This window comes from Pelodiscus sinensis, chromosome 2, assembly GCF_052426305.1.
Source record: "Pelodiscus sinensis isolate ZL-2025 chromosome 2, ASM5242630v1, whole genome shotgun sequence".
NCBI classification, from domain to species: Eukaryota; Metazoa; Chordata; order Testudines; family Trionychidae; genus Pelodiscus; species Pelodiscus sinensis.
Genome location: NC_143053.1, coordinates 160,936,790 through 160,957,671, shown reverse-complemented (window position 1 = coordinate 160,957,671; position 20,882 = coordinate 160,936,790). Strand labels below are relative to the sequence as shown.

Genomic DNA, 20,882 nt, shown 5'->3' with positions numbered 1-20,882 from the left:
TTCTTTCCCCTGCATTGTGTCCTTTGTGCTGATTTTATTTTAATTCACACTACATATATTCTGTTTTTCTATTTCCATCTGTTTCTCTTGCCACCGCCCCCAAAACAAACAAAAACAACCCCTCCCCCCCCCGTCTTTCCTGGGTCATTAAAGGGTTTATCAAGTCTTTATCTGAAAACAGAACATAACCTCCCTAGGGATCAGGGGCAGAACACAAGGCCTTCCTCCAGTTCCTTTCAGTCAGCAGCATAAACATATAAAAAGGGAGGAAAGGGTCAAAGGAAGAATAACGTTTTTTAAAATAAATAACCCTGAAAAAAACTAGTAGAAAAATGTGGCCTTTGACAAAAATGACAAGAGCAAATGAGAGACTGTCAAGTGGGATTCACAATGTTTACTTTTTATAATTTTTTTGATGGCCTGTCTCAGGAGGAGTCGGTAGACTTACATTATAGATTTAACATTTCTGTAAAGGAAAAATAAACCAAAAGGTTTGTTTGGTCTGGCTTTGGCTATGGTAAAGTGGCCTGCTACAAATCAGGAAGTTAATCTGAACAGAGATTTTAGGTCATTAATACGAAATCCCAGAACTTCTATTTAATCCTCACTCCACTGAGATGTATAGATGGCTTCCTGAAGAAAAAAGAGAAGTCATACATAACTGAATCCCTGTACAATTAAAAGAAACTAATCTACTACAATAAAGTATTTGAGAAGCTATAAAACCATCTGCACTTATATATTTGTTTCTCTGAAACATAATGTGTAATTGGCAAAGAACCAAAAATGAAAAAGACTTTGGAACTATATCAAAAACACAAATCCTCCAACTTTTAATGAAGGACATAGGCTTGGTTTTCCAAAAGAGTTCAGGTGTAGGCCTTTAAGATGGCGTGTAGGACCCTGAGTCATCAAAGCACTAGAGCATGAGCTTAACTTTATGCAAATACTTAATTCCCATTGAATTCTATAACATTTAAATGTATGCTTAAGTGAATCAGGACCCAACACACCTCTCTTGTGTCCATGGTTATTTCAAGGCTCCCACTTATAAGACAAAAGTATTGGAAATTGGAAAACACCTTCTCAGTCTCCAAAAGGAACAGGGGTGTCCAATCAGAGCTACTACATAAAGCCTTTCAAATATCTGCAGCTCTGTACTATCCTACATATATGCAAAAGTGAAAAGTCTGAAGGAGAAGTGAGATGGAAAGAAAATGTTGTCTCAGAATGGACGTTGTATAAAACACTTCTAGTTTTGCTGGGGCACACAAATATTCCTACCTCTCTGCCAGAGAGAAGAAATGCTCCCATCAAAACAACACTGAAGAAAAAAAAGGCAACTTAATCCAAAATAAAGTTTTGGGGCACTACTGTGTAGCTTCTGCATCTGCAGGAAACTAATTCACTATGGACATCTTAACAGACAGCCATCTGGAATCACTTGTAAGTTAAGCATATATACACAGAGGCATTACAAGAATCTAATTATCCCAATTAAATAGGATTTGTACAGTAAAACAGCAGAATAGATTCTTTGGAAAAGAACTGAACATGAGGCTCTGTTTCAGACAGTTAAGAATAAAGGAAATTTGATAGAGCTGGCTTTAAGATACAAAATAGATATTGGTATCAGACAATTCTTCATACAGCTAATTCTTTCCCTCAGCGTCCCCTGTTCCCCCTCCCCAAATCTCATGCAAGTAGCTAAAAATATGAAAATAGCAGCCCTGATTCAATATGTATCTTTTTTTAAACATACAAAATAGATATGGCTTTTAATTGATCTTTACAGGTGTGTTGTTTCTAGTAATTCTGCAAAAAGCTAGACATTTTGTCCATCAGGTAAACAATTATCTAATTAAAAACTATCAAAATCAGCCTTTTGCACACAGAATAGCTCACCTGAGCAAATAAGATTATAAAACAGCAGGAAAGTGACTTCTAAGGTAGCAAAGGGTTTTCAGCAGAGCCTCCTTGCTTGGTAGTAAGGAAAATGCTGAGCAACGGGGACAAGGACAAATGAACAATAAGAGCAGGATGGGGAAAATCACCATGTCCCTAGTGATGTGCAAGTAGATGATATGCAGAAAGCACACCTGCTACAGAACATTACCAATAATGATACAAGCTCTAAAGGACACATCCTCTACTGCATGAGTTAAAAATGCATGAGGCAGCGTTGAGCTTTTCTTACCTAATGCCCAAGCAGCATGGACTTTTGTACAAATGTGCACCTATCAGCAAGAGCGTGTAATGAAGCTGATTTTCCTTTGACACACCTTCTTCCTTATAAACCAGTCCTACATCTTGCTGGGTAGATTACTGATGTGCACTGCTGCCCTGGAGGAGTGTTACTACACACAAGAGTGGCATTCTTGTTTCCAGGTGGTTTGCTGGCCCCGCTGTGCCTTGTGGGTCTCTTGTGCAGACTCATTTAAATAGACCATCAGAAGGTTATAATTTACTCTACAGAGGGGGGTGAGTGGCCAAATTCACTGGCCTTCCAAGCTGCATATGATAATTTGCAGAAAATGGAGAGCTGGAGCACACCTGCCAGGAGCCAAGGCCTAGGGCTTCAGCCCCACTCCTGCTGAATCCCCTGGCCCTGATTGGTGCCCCCTGCAGAGCTGAAGCTCTGAGACCCTCGTCCCCACTGGGAAGAAGCTCCTAATTCACCACCTCTCTGCAAGGCAGATGTGCTGAGCTCTCTTCACCCCCAGTCTGCTAACTGGAGAATGGAGAGGCAGAGAAGTCTAGTGAGATGCAATTTAATGGTCAAAGAGCTACATGTGGCTCATGAGCCACAATTTGGCCAGCCCTGCTATATAGGCTTGCTAAAATCTGAACCAGGTTAAGTTGTATTGTATCTAAAGTCATGGGAGCCGCAGCTGAAATGTGCTCTATTTGTGAAGAGATAACAGAGAATTTTTTAAATAAACTGGTTGCAATACATTTCTAGAAGGATAACTTCAGGCACATATGGGATTTTGAAAAATCATGGCGCAATCCTTTTTGGTGCTCTATTTCCCCCCAGGATAGTATTAAATTGCTTGTGTCCTGAGTAACCCACACTGTTTTTTGTCTTAACAAACTTGTCTGGGAGATCAATCCACATATTTGCTGCTTTCTGTATGAAAAAGTGCTTCCTGACATCTGTTCTGAATTTGTGGATACTTAAGTTCCATTAATGCCCTCCTCTCCTATCTTCAGAGCTGAACTGAAAATAGTAACTTGACAGATATGCATATATCACTTAAGATTTTTATATATAGACAACCATTAAACTCCCCCCTACATTTGTTTTTCTTTGCTACATTAAACAGAGAAGAATTTTTTTAGCTTGGCATTTATAACTCAGACCAGACATTTTAGTACTGGATCAGAATCATGTGCTTGCCTTATTCTGTATCATTTCATGTGTTACAATATCTATCTAGAATGAAGTCAGATGCATTGAATGTGGTTGGCTAAAATTACGATAACCTAATCTCTGCTCGCTTACATTTTTGCAGCTTCAGGGTCATTTTTTTCCAGTTGGTTCTTTATGTTCTAGTAGGCTTATTTCAGTGCTTACTTGCATTAGTTATTTTGTACTCAGTGTTGTGTAATTAATAATTTTACAGCTAATGAGGAACTTATTTAGAGTTAATTTGGATAGAGTGAAACTAAAGCCCCAAATAGGCTCAATACTTTGTAACATGCAAAAATTGCAACTCAACTTGTCGTTGAATAGTGGGGGGGTAGTGAGTAGCGTTAACATCCTCAGCTGGTGTAAACTGTCATAACACCAATTTATACCAGCCTATGATCCGCACAAAGTCTTCAATGGCAGATGGATCTTCAGTGAGACAACTTCCCACGTAAGAGATCAGTCTAGACATTCTATTCCAGAACGCTGTTGTCAAAGCTTGGTTTCCCAAACAAAGGCATTTGCTGTGCTTTCATGTCAACTGCACTTTGGTAAAATGATAGAGCCAGATCTTATTTCTAATCAAGCTAATTTCTTATTTCTAATTTCTAATTAAGCTAATGTCACAACTACTGGTAATGTAAGTAGAATCAGGACTGGGCACTTATTACTTTCCTCAGATATTTACACTTTGAGCAAATGTAGGCTGTATGGCACAAATACATTTAATCCACTTCAAGGGATGATTCTGGTTGTTCAGATACCAAAAGTACCATCAATGAAATGAAATGCTCTGCCATGGTTGGTGCTATTATTGTTTTTCTTTAAAGTGATTTTTTTCATACATTATTTGGTTCAGTAAGATGTTATGTAGCTTGCATTACTTGGAACGGTATCTTCACAGGATCCATTGTCTTTAATCAGCTTTTGATCAGACCTTGGATGTGCACGTGCATTATTGCCTTCAAAACAGATTCCATCTGTTCCATCTGTTTCAACTGCTCATGTTTTAAATCTTGTGGTAGGTTGCTCTTTTGAAAAGAGACTTGTTACAGGGGTACTTCCAAAACGTATGACCTAACATAGCAGCAAGGGAGCTACATAGCAAACTGTGGCCAGTATTTATGAAGTCCATTACCATTATAATATAAATTTCAATCCTGGCAACCAGGTTATCATCCTGATCACGCAATCATATCTTCACTATGATTGCTTAAATTCATGCAGAGTCCCCTCCCACTGAAGTCAATGGAACTCTACAGAGGTTTTCAGGAGGAAGGATCCACAGGATCAGAGACTATACACAGTTGAAATGCAACTACTTCTGAGGTTCCAAAGGGTACTTGCTCAATAATAATAATACTGTATCTGAAGTCTGATGTCAATACTGATTTTTTGTACTTTTCTATTTCATTTGAAATAATGGCAGCAGGAATCATACTTTGCAAATCTGTAGAATAACATGTGGCACTCGCAGAGATTTCTAAAGGCACAAAGATCAGTTGGACTCCTAATGACATTTGAATATCAAAGAGAGCTGGGCACCTAATTACCATTTGGCTGTGTCTACATTGGCATCCCTTTCCAGAAAAGGGATGCTAATGAGACACTTCGGAATTGCAAATCCATGGGGGATTTAAATATCCCCTGCGGCATTTGCATTTACATGGCTGCCACTTTTTTCCGGCTCGGGGTTTTTGCTGGAGAAAAGCGCCAGAGTAGACGCGATTTTCCGGAAAATAAGCCCTTTTCTGGGAGATCCCTTATTCCTACTTTCAGTAAGAGGGGACTCTTTCAAGTAGGAATAAGGGATCTCCCGGAAAAGGGCTTATTTTCCAGAAAATCGCGTCTACACTGGTGCTTTTCTCTGGCAAAAAACCCGAGCCGGAAAAAAGCAGCAGCCATGTAAATGCAAATGCCGCGGGGCATATTTAAATCCCCCGCGGATTTGCAATTCCGAAGTGTCTCATTAGCATCCCTTTTCCGGAAAGGGATGCCAATGTAGACACAGCCTTTATGTCTTTTGAAATTTCCCTTATTAATCTGAAAAATGTCTAATATTAAGAACATACATTTTTCATGTCATTTGAAAGAGGCCAGCTAGGGATGCAATAGTATAGTTGAGTAATCAATTAACTGATAAGCAAAAATTTATAGGTTAATGCAATAGACAACACTCATTTCTCGCCCACCACCTTGTCAGTACATTCTTTAGCATGCTCGCCAGCAGCCCAGCTCAATTCTGTCTCACCCTGGGTCCAGAACCCACTCTTTCTGCGGCTCTGCATTTAAAGTGTATTAGGAGCCTGGCAGGCAGTCTGACTCAGTTCCAGCTCATGCTGGGTCCAGGAGCTCAGACCCACCTTAGAAAGGGGCTGCTGCCCCCTGTTCTGCTGCCTCTATCAGAGGCAGCAGCACTGGGCAACAGGAAGCTGGTCCACAAGGGGAGCTGGTATTTAAACTGGCAGCTCCTGCCTGACACCCTGCACTGCTGCCTCTGATATAGCGGCTGCCATCCCCGGCCCCAGGGACTATAGAATAGTTGACTAACTGATAAGAATTCATGAGGTTCCTCGACTATTCAATTAATTGATATTTAACATCCCTATAGCCAGCATAGCACTCAGAAGGGAAGGTACAACCTACTGAATCAATGTTACTACTTACTATAAAACCTGTGTTGCTTGAAAGTCTACTATCTAAGCACTAATGTAACCCAGCTATACTTAGTTTCATTCGATGAAATCATACAAACGAAATAGTGGTTTAATACATTTTGTATTTCCTTATGGCAATTAATTTCACAGGGCATTTCCACAAATGTGAAAACATCTTAGCAAGGCCAATTTTCAGAATTATTTTAATCCACAAACCTTAAAAAAACAAAAAATCAAAACCAACCAACCAACCAAACAAACAAAAAAGAGGGCAGCAAAGGAAGACCACAGAATGGAAGTTCATATTAAGAATCATCTTGTTGGGGAAATAAGTAAAACATTTGATGTTTTAGTCACTTCTCATTAATAATAATCTTCAGGCAAACACTACATTAATATGACATTAATGTTTCACCAAAGAAATAAGAAAGAAAACCTAAAGTTTAAGTATTGTAATGTTAAACCAAATTAAGGCCAGTAAATAGCAACTTGATCTATCACAGGTGTTGACGTATCTAAACAATGGAGCGCATTGTATATGCTCAATTATTTCGTTGTTTACAAACATCAAGGAAGAACATAACACAAAATAGCGTAACACCCTGGCTTTTAATCCAAGTTTCCCTGTTATGTATGTACGAATGGGTAGAGGAAATTTCTGATTGCCATCCTTAACTATGAATTTCCTTCCAGATATCAGTTTCTTACAGCCTTAACAGTTTGTCTCAGTATGCCAAGTTTTAGCCCTTAGCAAAATTTCTAAAGCATTACTTTTGACCAAACATATAATTATGTGCACATAAAATCCTTATACCACAATTATAGTAGTAATGATATATTAATAATGTCTTTGATCTTTACAGGTGTTCTCTGTATGAAAACCCAATGGGGGAAGCAAACACTGAATGTGTCGATTATTAATTTGCTTTGTCTCACACAGAAACATCTTAGCATCATGAAAGCAGGTGGCACCTTGATGTACATTTTTTTCTTTTTACACTCCAAACTCAGATTGCCCTAACATGTCAATGATTAGGTCCCTGCTCCTAAACTCAAATCTTTGTGCTGCCTAGGGAATGTCTATTTTTCTCTTAATCTGTATTTCTATCTTTAACATTTCTAAAGTGTCCATCACTTCTGCATTTTGATACCGAACAGCGCATATCCCTGGTTTAGTAGGCATGTCTACTCCTTAGCTGTGAAACTATCATTCATAATCTATCAAAGTAGTTTTCTACTTGACTGTGCCCCCTTGTGGTAGAAGTAAGGTATTCAAACCACTGATGCTCAATCTTTCATTACAATAGACAAGATGATGGCAAAACACTCACTGGTTTCAATGGGAGAACTATTAATGAGTTATGTTTCTGATAAAACTAAAGCAACCGTAGGATACTAGGTAAATACATCTAAAATTAAACAGAAATGTATTAAGTGGGACCACTATCCAGTTCCCACTGAAGCCAAAGGCAAAAAAAAAAAATATTTTAGTGGTGTGGGTTCAAGCCATTAAGCAATAAATCAAAGACGAAGCAGCAAGACGGGGTATTCAGAAGTGAAAGTCATAACTATTTCTTAGCAGTTGAGCATCTGGTCAAGCAAACCTTTTATTAGCTGAATATTTATATTCTTAATGTCTTCCAAACTTCAAATAAATGGACACTGTTATCAAGAATAGAAATAAATATCTAATAGGTGCTTACCTTTGCTTCACATTTCTTGTGGCAGGCATACTTGCAAACTAAAATAAAAGCAAAGAAAATACATAAGCAAAATACTCAGTAATTCCCCCATCGTGCCACATATCTTTAAAACTGCCTTCTACCACATAGCCTGGTAACCCCAGTTCTTCTACTGTGGTGTACTTCTTTTCTTTCTAATAAAAATACCAACAAACAAATAACAAATAAACCCCTAACCAGGTATCAACAGTGCAACCAGGTTTTAGCCTGTTTACGTGCAACTATTTATCCTATCTTGAAAGATTCATTAACTGTAGCAATCCTCTAATACTCTTCATGTGATCTGTCCTTTTAGTTTAATAATATGTTTTTGCTTTAATGTTAGGGTCCAATCATCTTGATACTTGCCTTTACAGCTCTCCACTCACCAGTGGCGTTATGGAAATAGTAGCTATAAAAAGCAAGGATAATGATGCTAATTTTGTTTCTAACAAACTGTCTGAAGCACTAAAAGATCTGTGAGTCCCTGTCACTTCAGCAAGTCCAGAGAACAAAATGAGTCAGAACTTTCCAGTCATGGTCACTTGAGAGTCAGGGTAAGATCATATGTTTCACAATCCAAAACTGAAAGTCCTTTGCACAATACTAAAAAGAGTGCGTCCAAGTAATACGTTTAAAACTCTTTAAACTACTAAACTAGTTGAGGTCAGGATGAGTCAGGTGATAAAACAGTGAGTTTGGATACATAAAAATACTGTTTTTCTTAAAGGAAAATTGGAAGAGCACAGTGAAATAACTATTAAGACAATAGTATTTTAAACAGAAATATTCATTGATATAGCCTGACTAATGAGATTTTGCATTATGTGTGCCTTTTCATTTACTGTTTAGTTTTGGTTTATTTTCATTTTATGTCCAGCCTTTTGTTTGTCCTGAAATTTGTCCAGACTTTTGTTTACTGAGAGTCCCTGAAAAAGTATCTCTTTGTAAAACAAATATGCTGTTGAAACAGTTCACGGGTCCATTTGCAGTAACTGTCAAAACCAAGTAAGTCAGTGTTGCATTCTTAACTCTAAGGTTAAAACCAATGTTGCTTTCTCTGCACGTCTACCCATGAATAATAGATCTAGGATACAGTTTTCTGCAATCTGCACCCAATTACTTAGTTTATCCTGCATCCTTCACAGTAGGATGAAAACAAACTTCTTTACTTGAGCACCAAATGTTTCTGATCACAAATGTGCATTTGTAAGGTGTTCTCCAGTTTTCATTTGCTTATGTATTTTCCATCAGTTCTACTTCCCTTCATTTTGTAACACAGCGCCAAATTTTGACTGGGAATCCCTATGTGGTCAGTCACCTTCTAATTCTGTCTTGGGATGTCCCACTGAATGGTCATCAAGGCCATAAATCAATCTCTCTTCCCGCCTTCCCCCCACTCTGATATCATGCTTCTATCTTGACCAGTTCGTTGATTGTTCAGAAGAATGCAAAAATCCCCTATAATTAACCTATTCAATTAAGCAGTGCTGTACTCTCAGCAATCCTATCTGACCTTTGCAGGTGATTAGTTAAATTTGGTAGGATGAGGTTTAATTATCTGTTATCTTATCTGATCTTGTCAGGTACTGAGTGCCCTTGATTCTTAAGCCTTAATTCTCAAGAAGCGAGATCTCTTATTCTCTTAGTAGAGGTCATATAAAAATGCAATCCTGACTATCAGCAACACTTGAATGGGAGCAAATATAATGATATGAAGTCCCTGAAGGGCAGCCATGTTAGTCTGTAACTTTAAAAACAAGTAATCCTGTGAAATTTATATATTCTCTATATATTATATTATATATGTGCCACGGGACTATTCATTGTTTTTATAATGATATGAGTAATTTAAAAAGATTTATTCCTAAAGCAACTGGAGGAAGAATTTTGACAAGGGGAAGCTTAATTTTCTTGCCTGCTAACAGTGTGGGAAAATAAACTGATTAGCTTGAATCTCATGTATAAGGAATAAATATTTGCAAAAATTAAAATTTTTTAGTCTTTTGACTTCCATTGATATTATAAGAAATTAGAAGTCATAATCTTTCACCTCAGTATTATCCAGTCTTTTTTAAAAAAAAAAATCCATTTGAAGACCTCCAGTGAGACAAGTATAAAATATGGCACAATTAATTCAAACAATACCCTGGCTCTGCAAGTCTGCAATCATTAAAAGACAATTACAAACAGTAAACAATAGAGAAGCAAAGCTACTGGGAAACCCTGCTGTTACAAAGAAAGGCCTATTTGTCTGCTTTGCTTCTGAATAAGCAGGAATGTGTGGAGAGTATTTTAAAAAGTAAAGCATGAAATTATATTTCATTCTAGGATGACTGCAATTGTTTCACAGCCAATTCATGTGCAACTGAATCACAAAGATTATATAGCATGCCACAGCCATATATATGGACACAAACCTGCATTTTAGGCTAGATAAATAAGCTTGGAAAGATTCAATTTTTATTGATAAATGTCAATTTCGCCATATATGTATTTTGCACAAACCATCAACATACATTTCCATCAATGATAATCAAAATTTATAGATAGGCTAAGTAAGAAAAAATGCTGATTGAGAACTTCTTAGTTTGATGTAAGCTAAAGTTTTGACCTACAATGTTAACAATGTGTGTTTTAACACTTATAAAGCTTTAATTTTTTGAATCTGTGTCTACCGCCATTAAATAATTGTTCATCTCCCACCATCTGATCTTAGCAAATTCCTGCAACTATGAAAAATTAAACATCAAGAAAAATGCTTAAATATAAACACTGATATTCTCTCTCATCATTAATAATAAAATAAAAAAACCCAGAATTCTGCCATGCTTGAGGATAAACACCACTTCAGTAAAATGGGAGTTTAGTTTGAGTAAAGAGCTAAGTCTTGCATCATCACTATCAGAAATGCTTATGACAAACATAGCATCAAATTGAATTACTCCAGTAACATTCCAGCTCTGCACAGAACATAGGTCAAGTCTTCATGATAAATCATTGTTATCTCTACTAGTACATGATTCACTAAGAACATGGACTAAACAATCCAAAATAATGTGTGTATGTTAAAAATCAAATTTAGTTCACATGCATCACTTTCTTTTTCAGGTATTTGATAAAATACTGGGACTGTAGGTGTACAAACTGTTTTAGTCTAGCTTCTCTGACAGCTTTGTTTTCCTTACTGTCCACAAGTGTCCCCATTCACACCTGAACTCCAAGGCTGTGTCTAGACTGGCAAGTTTTTCCGCAAAAACATCTGCTTTTGTGGAAAAAATTGCCAGCTGTCTACACTGGCTGCTTGAATTTCCGGAAAAGCACTGACAATCTCATGTAAGATCATCAGTGTTTTTCCGGAAATACTATGCTGCTCCCGTTCGGGCAAAAGTCTTTTTCCGAAAGACTTTTGCGCAAAAGGGCCAGTGTAGACAGCACAGTACTGTTTTCCGCAAAAAAGCCCTGATCGCAAAAATGGCGATCGGGGCTTTTTTGCGGAAAACCGCATCTAGATTGGCCATGGACGCTTTTCCGCAAAAAGTGCTTTTATGGAAAAGCATCCTGCCAATCTAGATGTGCTTTTCCGAAAATGCTTTTAACGGAAAACTTTTCCGTTAAAAGCATGTTTGGAAAATCATGCCAGTGTAGACGTAGCCCACTAGTGATAGGTGGACCCAAGGTAATTCATTACTTTCTCTTACTCACTGTATACTACTACTTCTACTACTACTAATAAAGCTAGATAAAAGTAAATATACTGGGAATGAGATCACTGTCTCTGTCCAATGCTGTGAGCAAAACAAGCATTCCTTTGTGTTCTGAGGTAGAAAGGAGGCTTTCTACTTCATTCTGGGATGAAAGTCAAAATGTCTGTTGCACACATCAGTGCTAAATGGCATATCAGAAACATCCAGTAATAGTAGCACATATATGTCTCAAAAGTGCAGCTATAAACACCCTATAGCTTTTGAGAGTCCAGATTACCAAATGAGAGCTATAATTGGAATTTATCTCCATGGAAAACTAAAAACATTTAATCTCCCCATACACAGAATACTCATAATTCAGATCTGGATTTCATGGTTTGGGGGCATCTCTAAGAATAATAACTACCATCTCCACTTCTATAGCAACATTCATTCAAGCACCCCCAAACAGTTACATCCCTGTGAAGTCATATGGTAATCATAATATGCCATTTAGCAATGGGTAAACTGACTTGTACAAGATGAATAAATGAAAGAGATTAGAATAGGACCTGCCCTTGTGCTAACCACTTGGCCACACAACCAGTTTATGCATTTCTCAGATGCTGCTGATAATACCTTTTGTACAGATTAGTATTTCATTCGCTGGCGGAGTATCCCGCTAAAATGAAATCACTTTAGCAGTAGCACAGGGAATTAGCAATTGGCTGGGAGAAACTGTTCCTTGAATCTTAAACCCACTACCAGTTATCAACCCTCAGAAAGTACCTCAAACCAACATTTCAATTGCTGTTTTAAGAAGACCATAAAAATAAACCCAAAGACTCAAAAATAAAAGGAGGGAACAGGAATGGAAGAGAAAGCATAAACATGGGGAACGGAGAATGGCAGGGAGGAGAGTAAGGGAAAATCTCAGGGCTAGGAGGTAGAACAGGTAGACGTGAGTTAATACAAAGTTAGTACAAAGTTACAAAGAGAAGGAAAACTACAGCTGATCTGGATAAATGCAGGCTCAAATAGGGAGGAGTGTTTCTTAACTGCAAAGTTGCCTCTTTTGCTGCTGCTACTCTCTCTGCAGGTGATCTGGAAAAAGCTTTCTCCCAGAGCCTTGCCATAGGTGGCTGCCTCTAGTCAGTTACTCTGCGACCTAGCTCCTATAGGAGAAGCCAGACACAGTGAGGAAGACAAGTTGCCTTTGCTTCCTCCACTACTGAGGCTGAGGCTCTGGCAGAGTCACATGCATGACGTCTGCCTTGTGTGTAACACTATCCGGCCCATCTCCCAGACAATGCTAGATTGTTCCTTCTGATATGATTCCAATATTCTGTCCAGTCTGGCTATAAACACCAAGTTCTATCACTGCCCTTGGGAGATTAACCCAAGCCAAAAGAAGCTTTCACTTTCCTAACATTCATTCTAAATGACCCTTTTCTTAATTTCATCCTCTCTTTGCGGCACCCTCTAGAATTCCCCCTTCCTTGATCCTTGTGCCCTCTGAGTACCTGTACAGCAAGATACACAATGTAGTTTGAGCTGACATGCGTAGTACTTTTCAAGAGAATGAATACCTCAGACACTAGCCATTGCATTAATCATCTCTTGACTTTCCATTAACTTTATAGTAACCATTTAATCCCAGAGGGTATCTCTTTTAGACAACAAAAAGCCAATAATGGCTCACAGTAAAGGGGCCCTTTGTTTTTCAGTACAGCAAATACGAAGATGGAAAAAATGTTTGACAAATACAACATACTCACGACATATCCGCTGTTAAGAAAACAAAAATGACCATGATTTACAGTAAAAAAATGACATGACTTACAGTGAAAAGAACTCAATGAGCAGTTTTTACCAAACCCTGACATTCTTCAGAACCAATTACAGGTGATAAAGCAGCCAACTTGTCTCTAGACTATGGTCCGTCTGTTTCCTTGTATTATCGCAGTTGATAACTGTCAGCAGAAATGAATCTGTTTGAAGCAGTCCAGCAGATTTAATCAATGTCACACTCAGCAAGACTGCTTTGGTTCCTCAGCTCAACAGCTGAAGGTCTGCATTCCACACATCAGCTCTGTGTCATATACAGGCCTTTCCAAATCTGTGTTTCAGAATTCTGGCATCAGTTCCAAAAACAATTGTCTGTAGATGGCTGACACTGAAGTGTAGGGCATGCCACATTTAGTCAAGTTACTACACTTCAAAAAATCTCCTAAACAATAGCTCTGAGAATCTAAACAATTCACATTTCTTTAGGCCCGATTCAAGTATTTCTTGGAAATTAATAGGAGCTTTGCTACAGTGAAGACTTAGTCACTATAAACCTTTATGATAAAAGTTCAAAAAAGTTATGACAAAAAGTGTATGGTTGTATAAGTGAAAGCAAGCAAGCAAGTTTGTGTGTGTGTGTGTGTGTGTTATGCTGGTAGATTTTTTTGATCTGTGTGTGTAGCAAATGAGAGGTGTCTGTTGCTGCAAGGGGTTTGTGTGTGTTTAGTGTTACTGTGTATTCTGGTTTTGATGTTGTGTATGTAGTAAGAGAGTTGTGGTTGGCACATGAAGGAGGTATGCTGTTCTGAGGGGGCTATGTGTTTTGGGGATTACTGTGTGTTAGTTATCTTGTTGTGGGCAAGCTTTTGAAGTATAGTGGGAAGTGGGCCAAGTGATCCCACATCTGTACTTCTGAATTATCTTTGATATCATGGTGGCCTAGTACAGTAGGCATGATAAGATGCCTTTTTGTCACTTGTAAAGTCAAAATGGCTGAGAACTCTTTTGACCAGCTCATCCACTGGGTGGATCCTACATGTGCAGAGTAGAGATCTGTGGAGTCCAGAGAGATGGGGGTATGACGGTTCCTATAACAGGGTGTGCTGGCCAATTAAGCATGGCGGAGGAGGGGGGGGATTTAATCAGGGCCCATTCCAAGAATGTTGATGCAAGTACAGGACAGTGGTGTTAGAAAATGGATGGAACTTGAAGATAGAAGACGGTTCAGGGGAGTTGGCAGTGGCTTGGGAGATCTCAGGATACCGTCATTTTAAGAGTTTGGGATTGGGAGCACTTTAGTGTAGAGTGGAGCAGGGCTTCCCTCTCTCCCAAGCAATCAGGGGAAGCTTTCAGGAGGAGAAGAGTATATAAGTGCTTTCCATCTCAGAACAGTGTGTGCAGACAGACAGAGGAAGAAAGAAGATGACTGGCAAGCAGGGGATGGATCACATAAAACTGCCCCGTTCTGTATATTCCCTCTTCTGGCAATGGCCACTACCAGCAGACAGGCTACTGAGCTATATGGACCATTGGTTTGACCCAGTACAGCCATTCCTATATTCTTATAAGGCAGGGCTATATTTAGAATGATTTACGGCACCTTCTAGTATTACCACTCAATATTATGGGAGACTTATTGCTAGTTTAAAATGCATTGCTAATTTTTAAATGGATTGTAAATGAAAATATATTTGTATGTACATACAAATAAAAAGTGCAATTAGAAACTAGAACAAAGGTCGGTCTTTCAGATAAAACAGAAGTTAGCCCAGTTATTGAAAATCAAAATAACTGGAAGAGTCTTTTCAGCTACAGCTGGAGTAAAAGTACATGAAACAATTTTGACTTTTTTCACTACCCATTGACTTTCAGGAAGACAAGCTCAAAAGAAAGCCCAAGAAATAAATAGTATGTTTGAGATTGAACAATATATGTCAAGTTCTATAAGGGTAGGAGTCCATTCTCCAGTTTGTTCCTCTCTTAGTCAAAAGCATTTCAGCTAAGTTAAAAAAGAGTACCCCTGTTTTTCCCTACAAAGGTGTCTATTTTATCTTTCAAATGTAGACATGGGACTTTGAAAATCCAGTTGACCATTTTAACACTTGAATGCATGACAACCTTTCTCCTCACTGTTAAGATGAACTCATCTTTTGGCAATATTCCTGCACAGAAAGGATTTAAAGAGCCTTTGTGAGAGACATGAGCCTTATTCTAATTCCACTGATTTTTGCCATTGATGCCTTTTTATTCTGACAGGATGATCAGAAAACATGGTTTTTTATTTTGCTGATTTTTTTTCAACCAGTTCCACAACCAGCAACAGTGACATGAGATAAAGATAAGAATGACAAACATGAAAAATAACTGTGCAGGAACCTTGCAATCATAATTTACCATAATAAGAGTCAGGTGATAAATGAGTTTGGGACAGAGAGGCATGTTTGAGTCTAAAATGAGAGAAAGTCGCCTCTCATGAGACAGAGCAGAAGTTTGATCTTGATAGCAGAAAATGAGGATTCTATTTTTAATAAATTATCAGTCATACGCTGATGATGTTGCAATGCTAACAGTCACATTATAATAGCAACATCTGCTTGTTCATTTCCTGTGCACCAGCATTGCCTCCCTAGATCTTTTTTTTGTTGTTTTTGTTTGTTTTCATGTTGTGCAAGACTGCTTTCTATTTTTAAACTCCAATTTAAAAAAAAAGACTATATTTGACAGCTCAGACATTATTGAACTAGATGCACAGGGCTAGCATAAGTCCCTGCACCTCACTTAAGACTGGTATAAAGCATAAAGAGGTACTCTAACAGAGCCCTCAGACAGCAGTGTCTTTATATCTCATTCAGACTTTGGCTGGCATGTGCTGAAGGCCACACTTGGAGCAGCTGGGGAAAGGGAGCCATTTACATGATTCAGGGATCCCCAAAAAAGATGTGAAGGGACTTCAGACACTATTTCAACCCACATTCTGGAACAGCAGCTGTAGGAAATCTATGCAGCTATCTGACAACCTGGACTTCAGTTGGGTGTAGATTTTATCCTCCCATCCTCTCTGTACTCCATCCATAACAGAGTACTTGTGTTTTTTGTGAGTGGATTTTTCCACTAGCATTATCATTTTATTTGCAACTTGAAGTAAGCATAATAATTGTGTCCCCACATCTACAACATTTAGGGTACGTCTACACTGCATCCCTAGTTCGAACTAGGGATGCAAATGGAGACAACCGAAGTAGTTAATGAAGCGGGGATTTAAATATCCCGCGCTCCATTAACATGATCTCGCCGGCGCGCTAGTTCGATTCACAGCTGATTCGAACCAGGAAGTGCGCGCCGGGACGCGTTAGTTCGGACTAAAGCCCTTAGTCCAAACTAATGTTACTCCTCAAAAAATGAGGAGTAACATTAGTTCGGACCAAGGGCTTTAGTCCGAACTAACGCGTCCCGGCGCGCACTTCCTGGTTCGAATCAGCTGTGATTCGAACTAGCGCGCCGGCGAGATCATGTTAATGGAGCGCGGGATATTTAAATCCCCGCTTCATTAACTACTTCGGTTGTCTCCATTTGCATCCCTAGTTCGAACTAGGGATGCAGTGTAGACGTACCCTCAGAGACTCAAATCCAAGAAACTTATTATGACATTATTATTTGTAGGGGCAGAGATTTACATAAGAACATAAGAATGGCTGTACTGGGTCAGACCGAAGGTCCATCTAGCCCAGTAGCCTGTCTGCCGACCGCGGCCAACACCAGGTGCCCCGTAGGGGGTGGACCAAAGACAATGATCAAGCTATTTGTCTTGTGCCATCCGTCTCCAGCCTCTGACAAACAAAGGCCAGGGACACCATTCCTACCCCCCTGGCTAATAGCCTTTTGTGGACCTAACCTCCATGAATTTATCTAGCTTCTCTTTAAACTCTGTTAGGGTATGTCTACACTAGCCCCCTAGTTCGAACTAGGGTGGCTAATGTAGGCATTTGAACTTGCAAATGAAGCCCGCGATTTAAACATCCCGGGCTTCATTTGCGTGTTCCCGGGCGGGCGCCATTTTTAAATCCCCTTCGTTCGAACTGACTGCCCGTGGCTACACGTGGCAGTCAGAAGTTAATCTGAACTAAATCCTTAGTTCGGATTAACTATTATTCCTCCTGCAATGAGGTGTAACAGCTAATCTAAACTAAGGACTTAGTTTGGATTAACTTCTGACTGCTGCGTGTAGCCACGGGCAGTCAGTTCGAACTAAGGGGATTTAAAAATGGCGCCCACCCAGGAACACGTAAATGAAGCCTGGGATATTTAAATCGCGGGCTTCATTTGCAAGTTCGAATGCCTACATTAGCTACCCTAGTTCGAACTAGGGGGCTAGTGTAGACATACCCTTACAATTCTAGCCTTCACAGCCTCCTCTGGCAAGGAGTTCCACAGGTTGACTACGTGCTGTATGAAGAAGTACTTTTGCTTATTAGTTTTAAACCTGCTACCCATTAGTTCTCATCTAGATCTCCTTGCTTCCTGTGAAAAGATAAAGTGTTGGTGGAGTACAGGCTTCAGATGTATTTGGTTAAAAGCCACATTTGCTTTTACAAACCGCTTTTAAAACTAAAATAGAAAATGGAAATTTATGGGAGAAAACAATAACCCAACAGAAACAAAGTATGACAAAATGAACCTCCTAAGGCTCAAATAAGAGGTATCAAGTGACTAAGCCTCCTGGAAGTGATGCTGTGGGGTTCTGCCCCACACCTCCATGGGGGCTGAGGGAAGCTTCAGAGACTAGTTTGAGACCACAAACTCAGTTTCACTCAAGACCCACACAGAATCTGATCCCAGGTTTAAAGAGATGAAAGACTGGGTGCTAGCTAAGTCTCTTAACACTGTAAATGACATTAAATAAGAAGGTTCCTTGAAATGTGGTCCAGATGTAGTCCCTTGGAATATCTCATTGTTTGTAACCTTTGCTTGGCTTTACAAGGTTTTGTCTTCTCAAAGAGGGTCTTATGTGTAACTGGTAAACATGAAGGAGAAAGACTTATCTGAAACTGAACAAACTCTCTTTATAGCAACATCAGGCCTTAGTTGCTCTGACAATCTGTTTAGTAAAAGTCTTTGGTCAATGTTGCTTTCTTATTCTGAAGGTAATATATACATAATGCAAAAGTGCTCGATTTCCAGTAATCCTTGCTGCTAATATGTCCTCGTAAAGCTGTCTTTTCAAAACCCATCATGTGCACCCTGGCAAGGCCCAAATTCCTTTGCCATTTTGAGCTGACAAGCTGTGCTTGTCTGCCTAATTCTAAACCAGACACAAGCATGCTTCTGAGATTATATGCCAAGCTAATATGTTATGATTGCACTCAGTTCTTGGTGAAAGATAAAAGAATGTAAAACCCCTTGCTGTTTGACTGTATTAGATAGTATTCTTAAGAAGCACTACTGACAATTCACTAGGTCTGCCACTATAAACACATATGCTAGCTTGCACCTATCAAAGGATAAAATTCATTATTGTATATAGAGCCCCATGGACTACAAATGGAGCTAGAGTGGATCACAGGACTTGTGTGGACTCTGGGCATAAAGACCAATTTCATAGAGAGATTATCTGACTTCTAGAACTCAAAGCAACTGTCTTAACAAAAATCCCATCTTGTGGTCTGGTTGGTCAATGGCTCTGAGTTCATTGTGATTTAGAGGCCTGGTTGCTTTTGTCTGAAGGTATGAGGAAAGTCAAAATATAATGTTTAGCAGATAAGTGATTAGGGGGCCTATCATGCATGACTGTATCCCCGGCTTGTACTGCCCTAAAAACACATTGTAAGTCAGGTGCAGCATACATAGCAGACTGTACATCATAGCAGAATTTGGCCCAACACATGACGGAGGGTTCACCTTTTGTCTATTTGTACGGAGCCTGTATTCATGACTCATTTAGATTAACAAAGGGAGATTCAGCTTGGTTTGAACCACAGTTTAAATGCTTCTCTTAACTGATATTAATTGCTTTGGTCTGGAAATTGCACACACTCCAATTTTTTAAAATGGTCCTACAGTAAGAACAGTCATGCCTCAGGTATTTGGTTTGGCATAATAATAAATCATCATCAGAATAATCAATTAATAACATCACCTGGAGGCATCAGTCAAGCCTGGGCTTTTTTGGGCTGTACAGACATATAGAAAATGATAATTCTTGCATCTAGTCTATACAATGTAAACATAAATGAATGTTTCAGAAAAGTAGGGTTTTTTTTTTCCAAATAATAAAAGAGATTTGACTTCTTGGTTACTCACTTCTTCACACACTCACGCTTTATATGAGAATTAATACGCTATTATCAAGGACATTTGTTTTTATTATTTTGCTTAAAATTTCTTAGAAATGTATTAGTGTTTATAACAAAAATTTTAAAATGGATGAAAACCAGTGCAAAAAAATCCCCACCTCTCCATGATATTATAGATAGAATATTATTTTAACACTTGGGACAGGAGGACATAAGAGAAAAAGAAATGGAGAAATGTAAGACTATTAAAAGTAAAAACAGTTTAATGCTATGGTTTATTTCACGACTTGTACATATGCACGTGCATGAACATGAGCGTTTCTTCCACTACATTGCCTTACTTTAACAGACAGGTCTTCGCATTTACACTTAGATTAACATAGGCATATCTATGTAATGTAGCATATTGGATTTTCTTAACATAATCAGTATTTTCATGGATTAGAGTGGTCTAACTTTCATGTGAAAAATCAGTAAAAACTAGGGAAAATCATTTAACCGATTACACATTAGGTTAAGCTAACATTTATCCAGCTAATCAACTGGCTCTACCAGCTTCTGACTATCAGTCCTCACACAAGTCCCCTGCACTGGGGCTGGGGCTGGCTGCTGGTTCCCCAGGTGGATGCTGCTCCCCAGGGAACTGGTTAAATGTTATCCAGTAAGCATCATCTGGTAAGACCCAGTTTGAGGTCTCTGCCCTGGTTTTGACAGTCTGCCCAAAGGTGACCAGATAGCAAGGGTAAATAAATCAGGACAGGATGTGGAGGGTAATAGGCAACTAGATAAGACAAAGCCCTGAACATCAGGACAGTCCTTATAAAATTGGGACATCTGATAACCCTAGTCTGCCCTTAGGTAGACATCACAGTCATGAGCCACTCCAGACAGCTTGACAGAGGGATCATAATTAGGCAATTCTTTCAGTAACTAAGAAAGCATAAATGGCTAAACGACTCCCAGTTTGGATTTGAAATGAATCAAACTGAAGACTCTTGGGGGGAAAGGTTTAAGTTTCAAACCTGAACTCACAAGACTGAATTGCACATTGTAGAACCAATAATTTGCAAGCTTTGACACCGCTCTGTTATGACAAGGAGAGAAAAAGAGCACTCTGAAGAAATATGCCACTACTGTAAAAATCAAAGCTCCTCCTTCACGCTGAAATATGGTATCAAATAAATATTTTAGCCATGATTCTGTTTACCAGGCATGAATACACAGTAACTTAGCTGTCTAACTCCCCATGGCTACAGATCCTCCTTTCTTTTGTTGTCCTTTTTCTATAGAGCCCATTAAAAGCTGGAATGAACATGCTCATCTGAGGA

The 20,882-nt window shown here is 38.9% G+C and overlaps 1 protein-coding gene across 11 annotated transcripts in view; it reads right to left on the bottom strand.

Moving 5' to 3' along the window:
• TNS3 (tensin 3) overlaps positions 1-20,882 on the bottom strand; it is a 430,864-nt gene that overhangs the window by 235,859 nt on the left and 174,123 nt on the right. For 9 of the 11 annotated variants that reach the window (XR_012901850.2, XM_006136339.5, XM_006136336.5 and 6 more), the window contains one exon: positions 7,773-7,810. Coding sequence is in view for 5 of the 11 variants with exons in the window: in XM_006136339.5 (XP_006136401.3) it covers positions 7,773-7,810 (38 nt within the window). In the remaining 6 variants the exon portion in view is untranslated. Of the gene's footprint in view, positions 1-7,772; positions 7,811-8,159; positions 8,302-13,319; positions 13,339-20,882 lie in introns of those variants that run through there. The other 2 variants (XM_075921699.2, XM_075921700.2) reach the window with 2 other exon arrangements.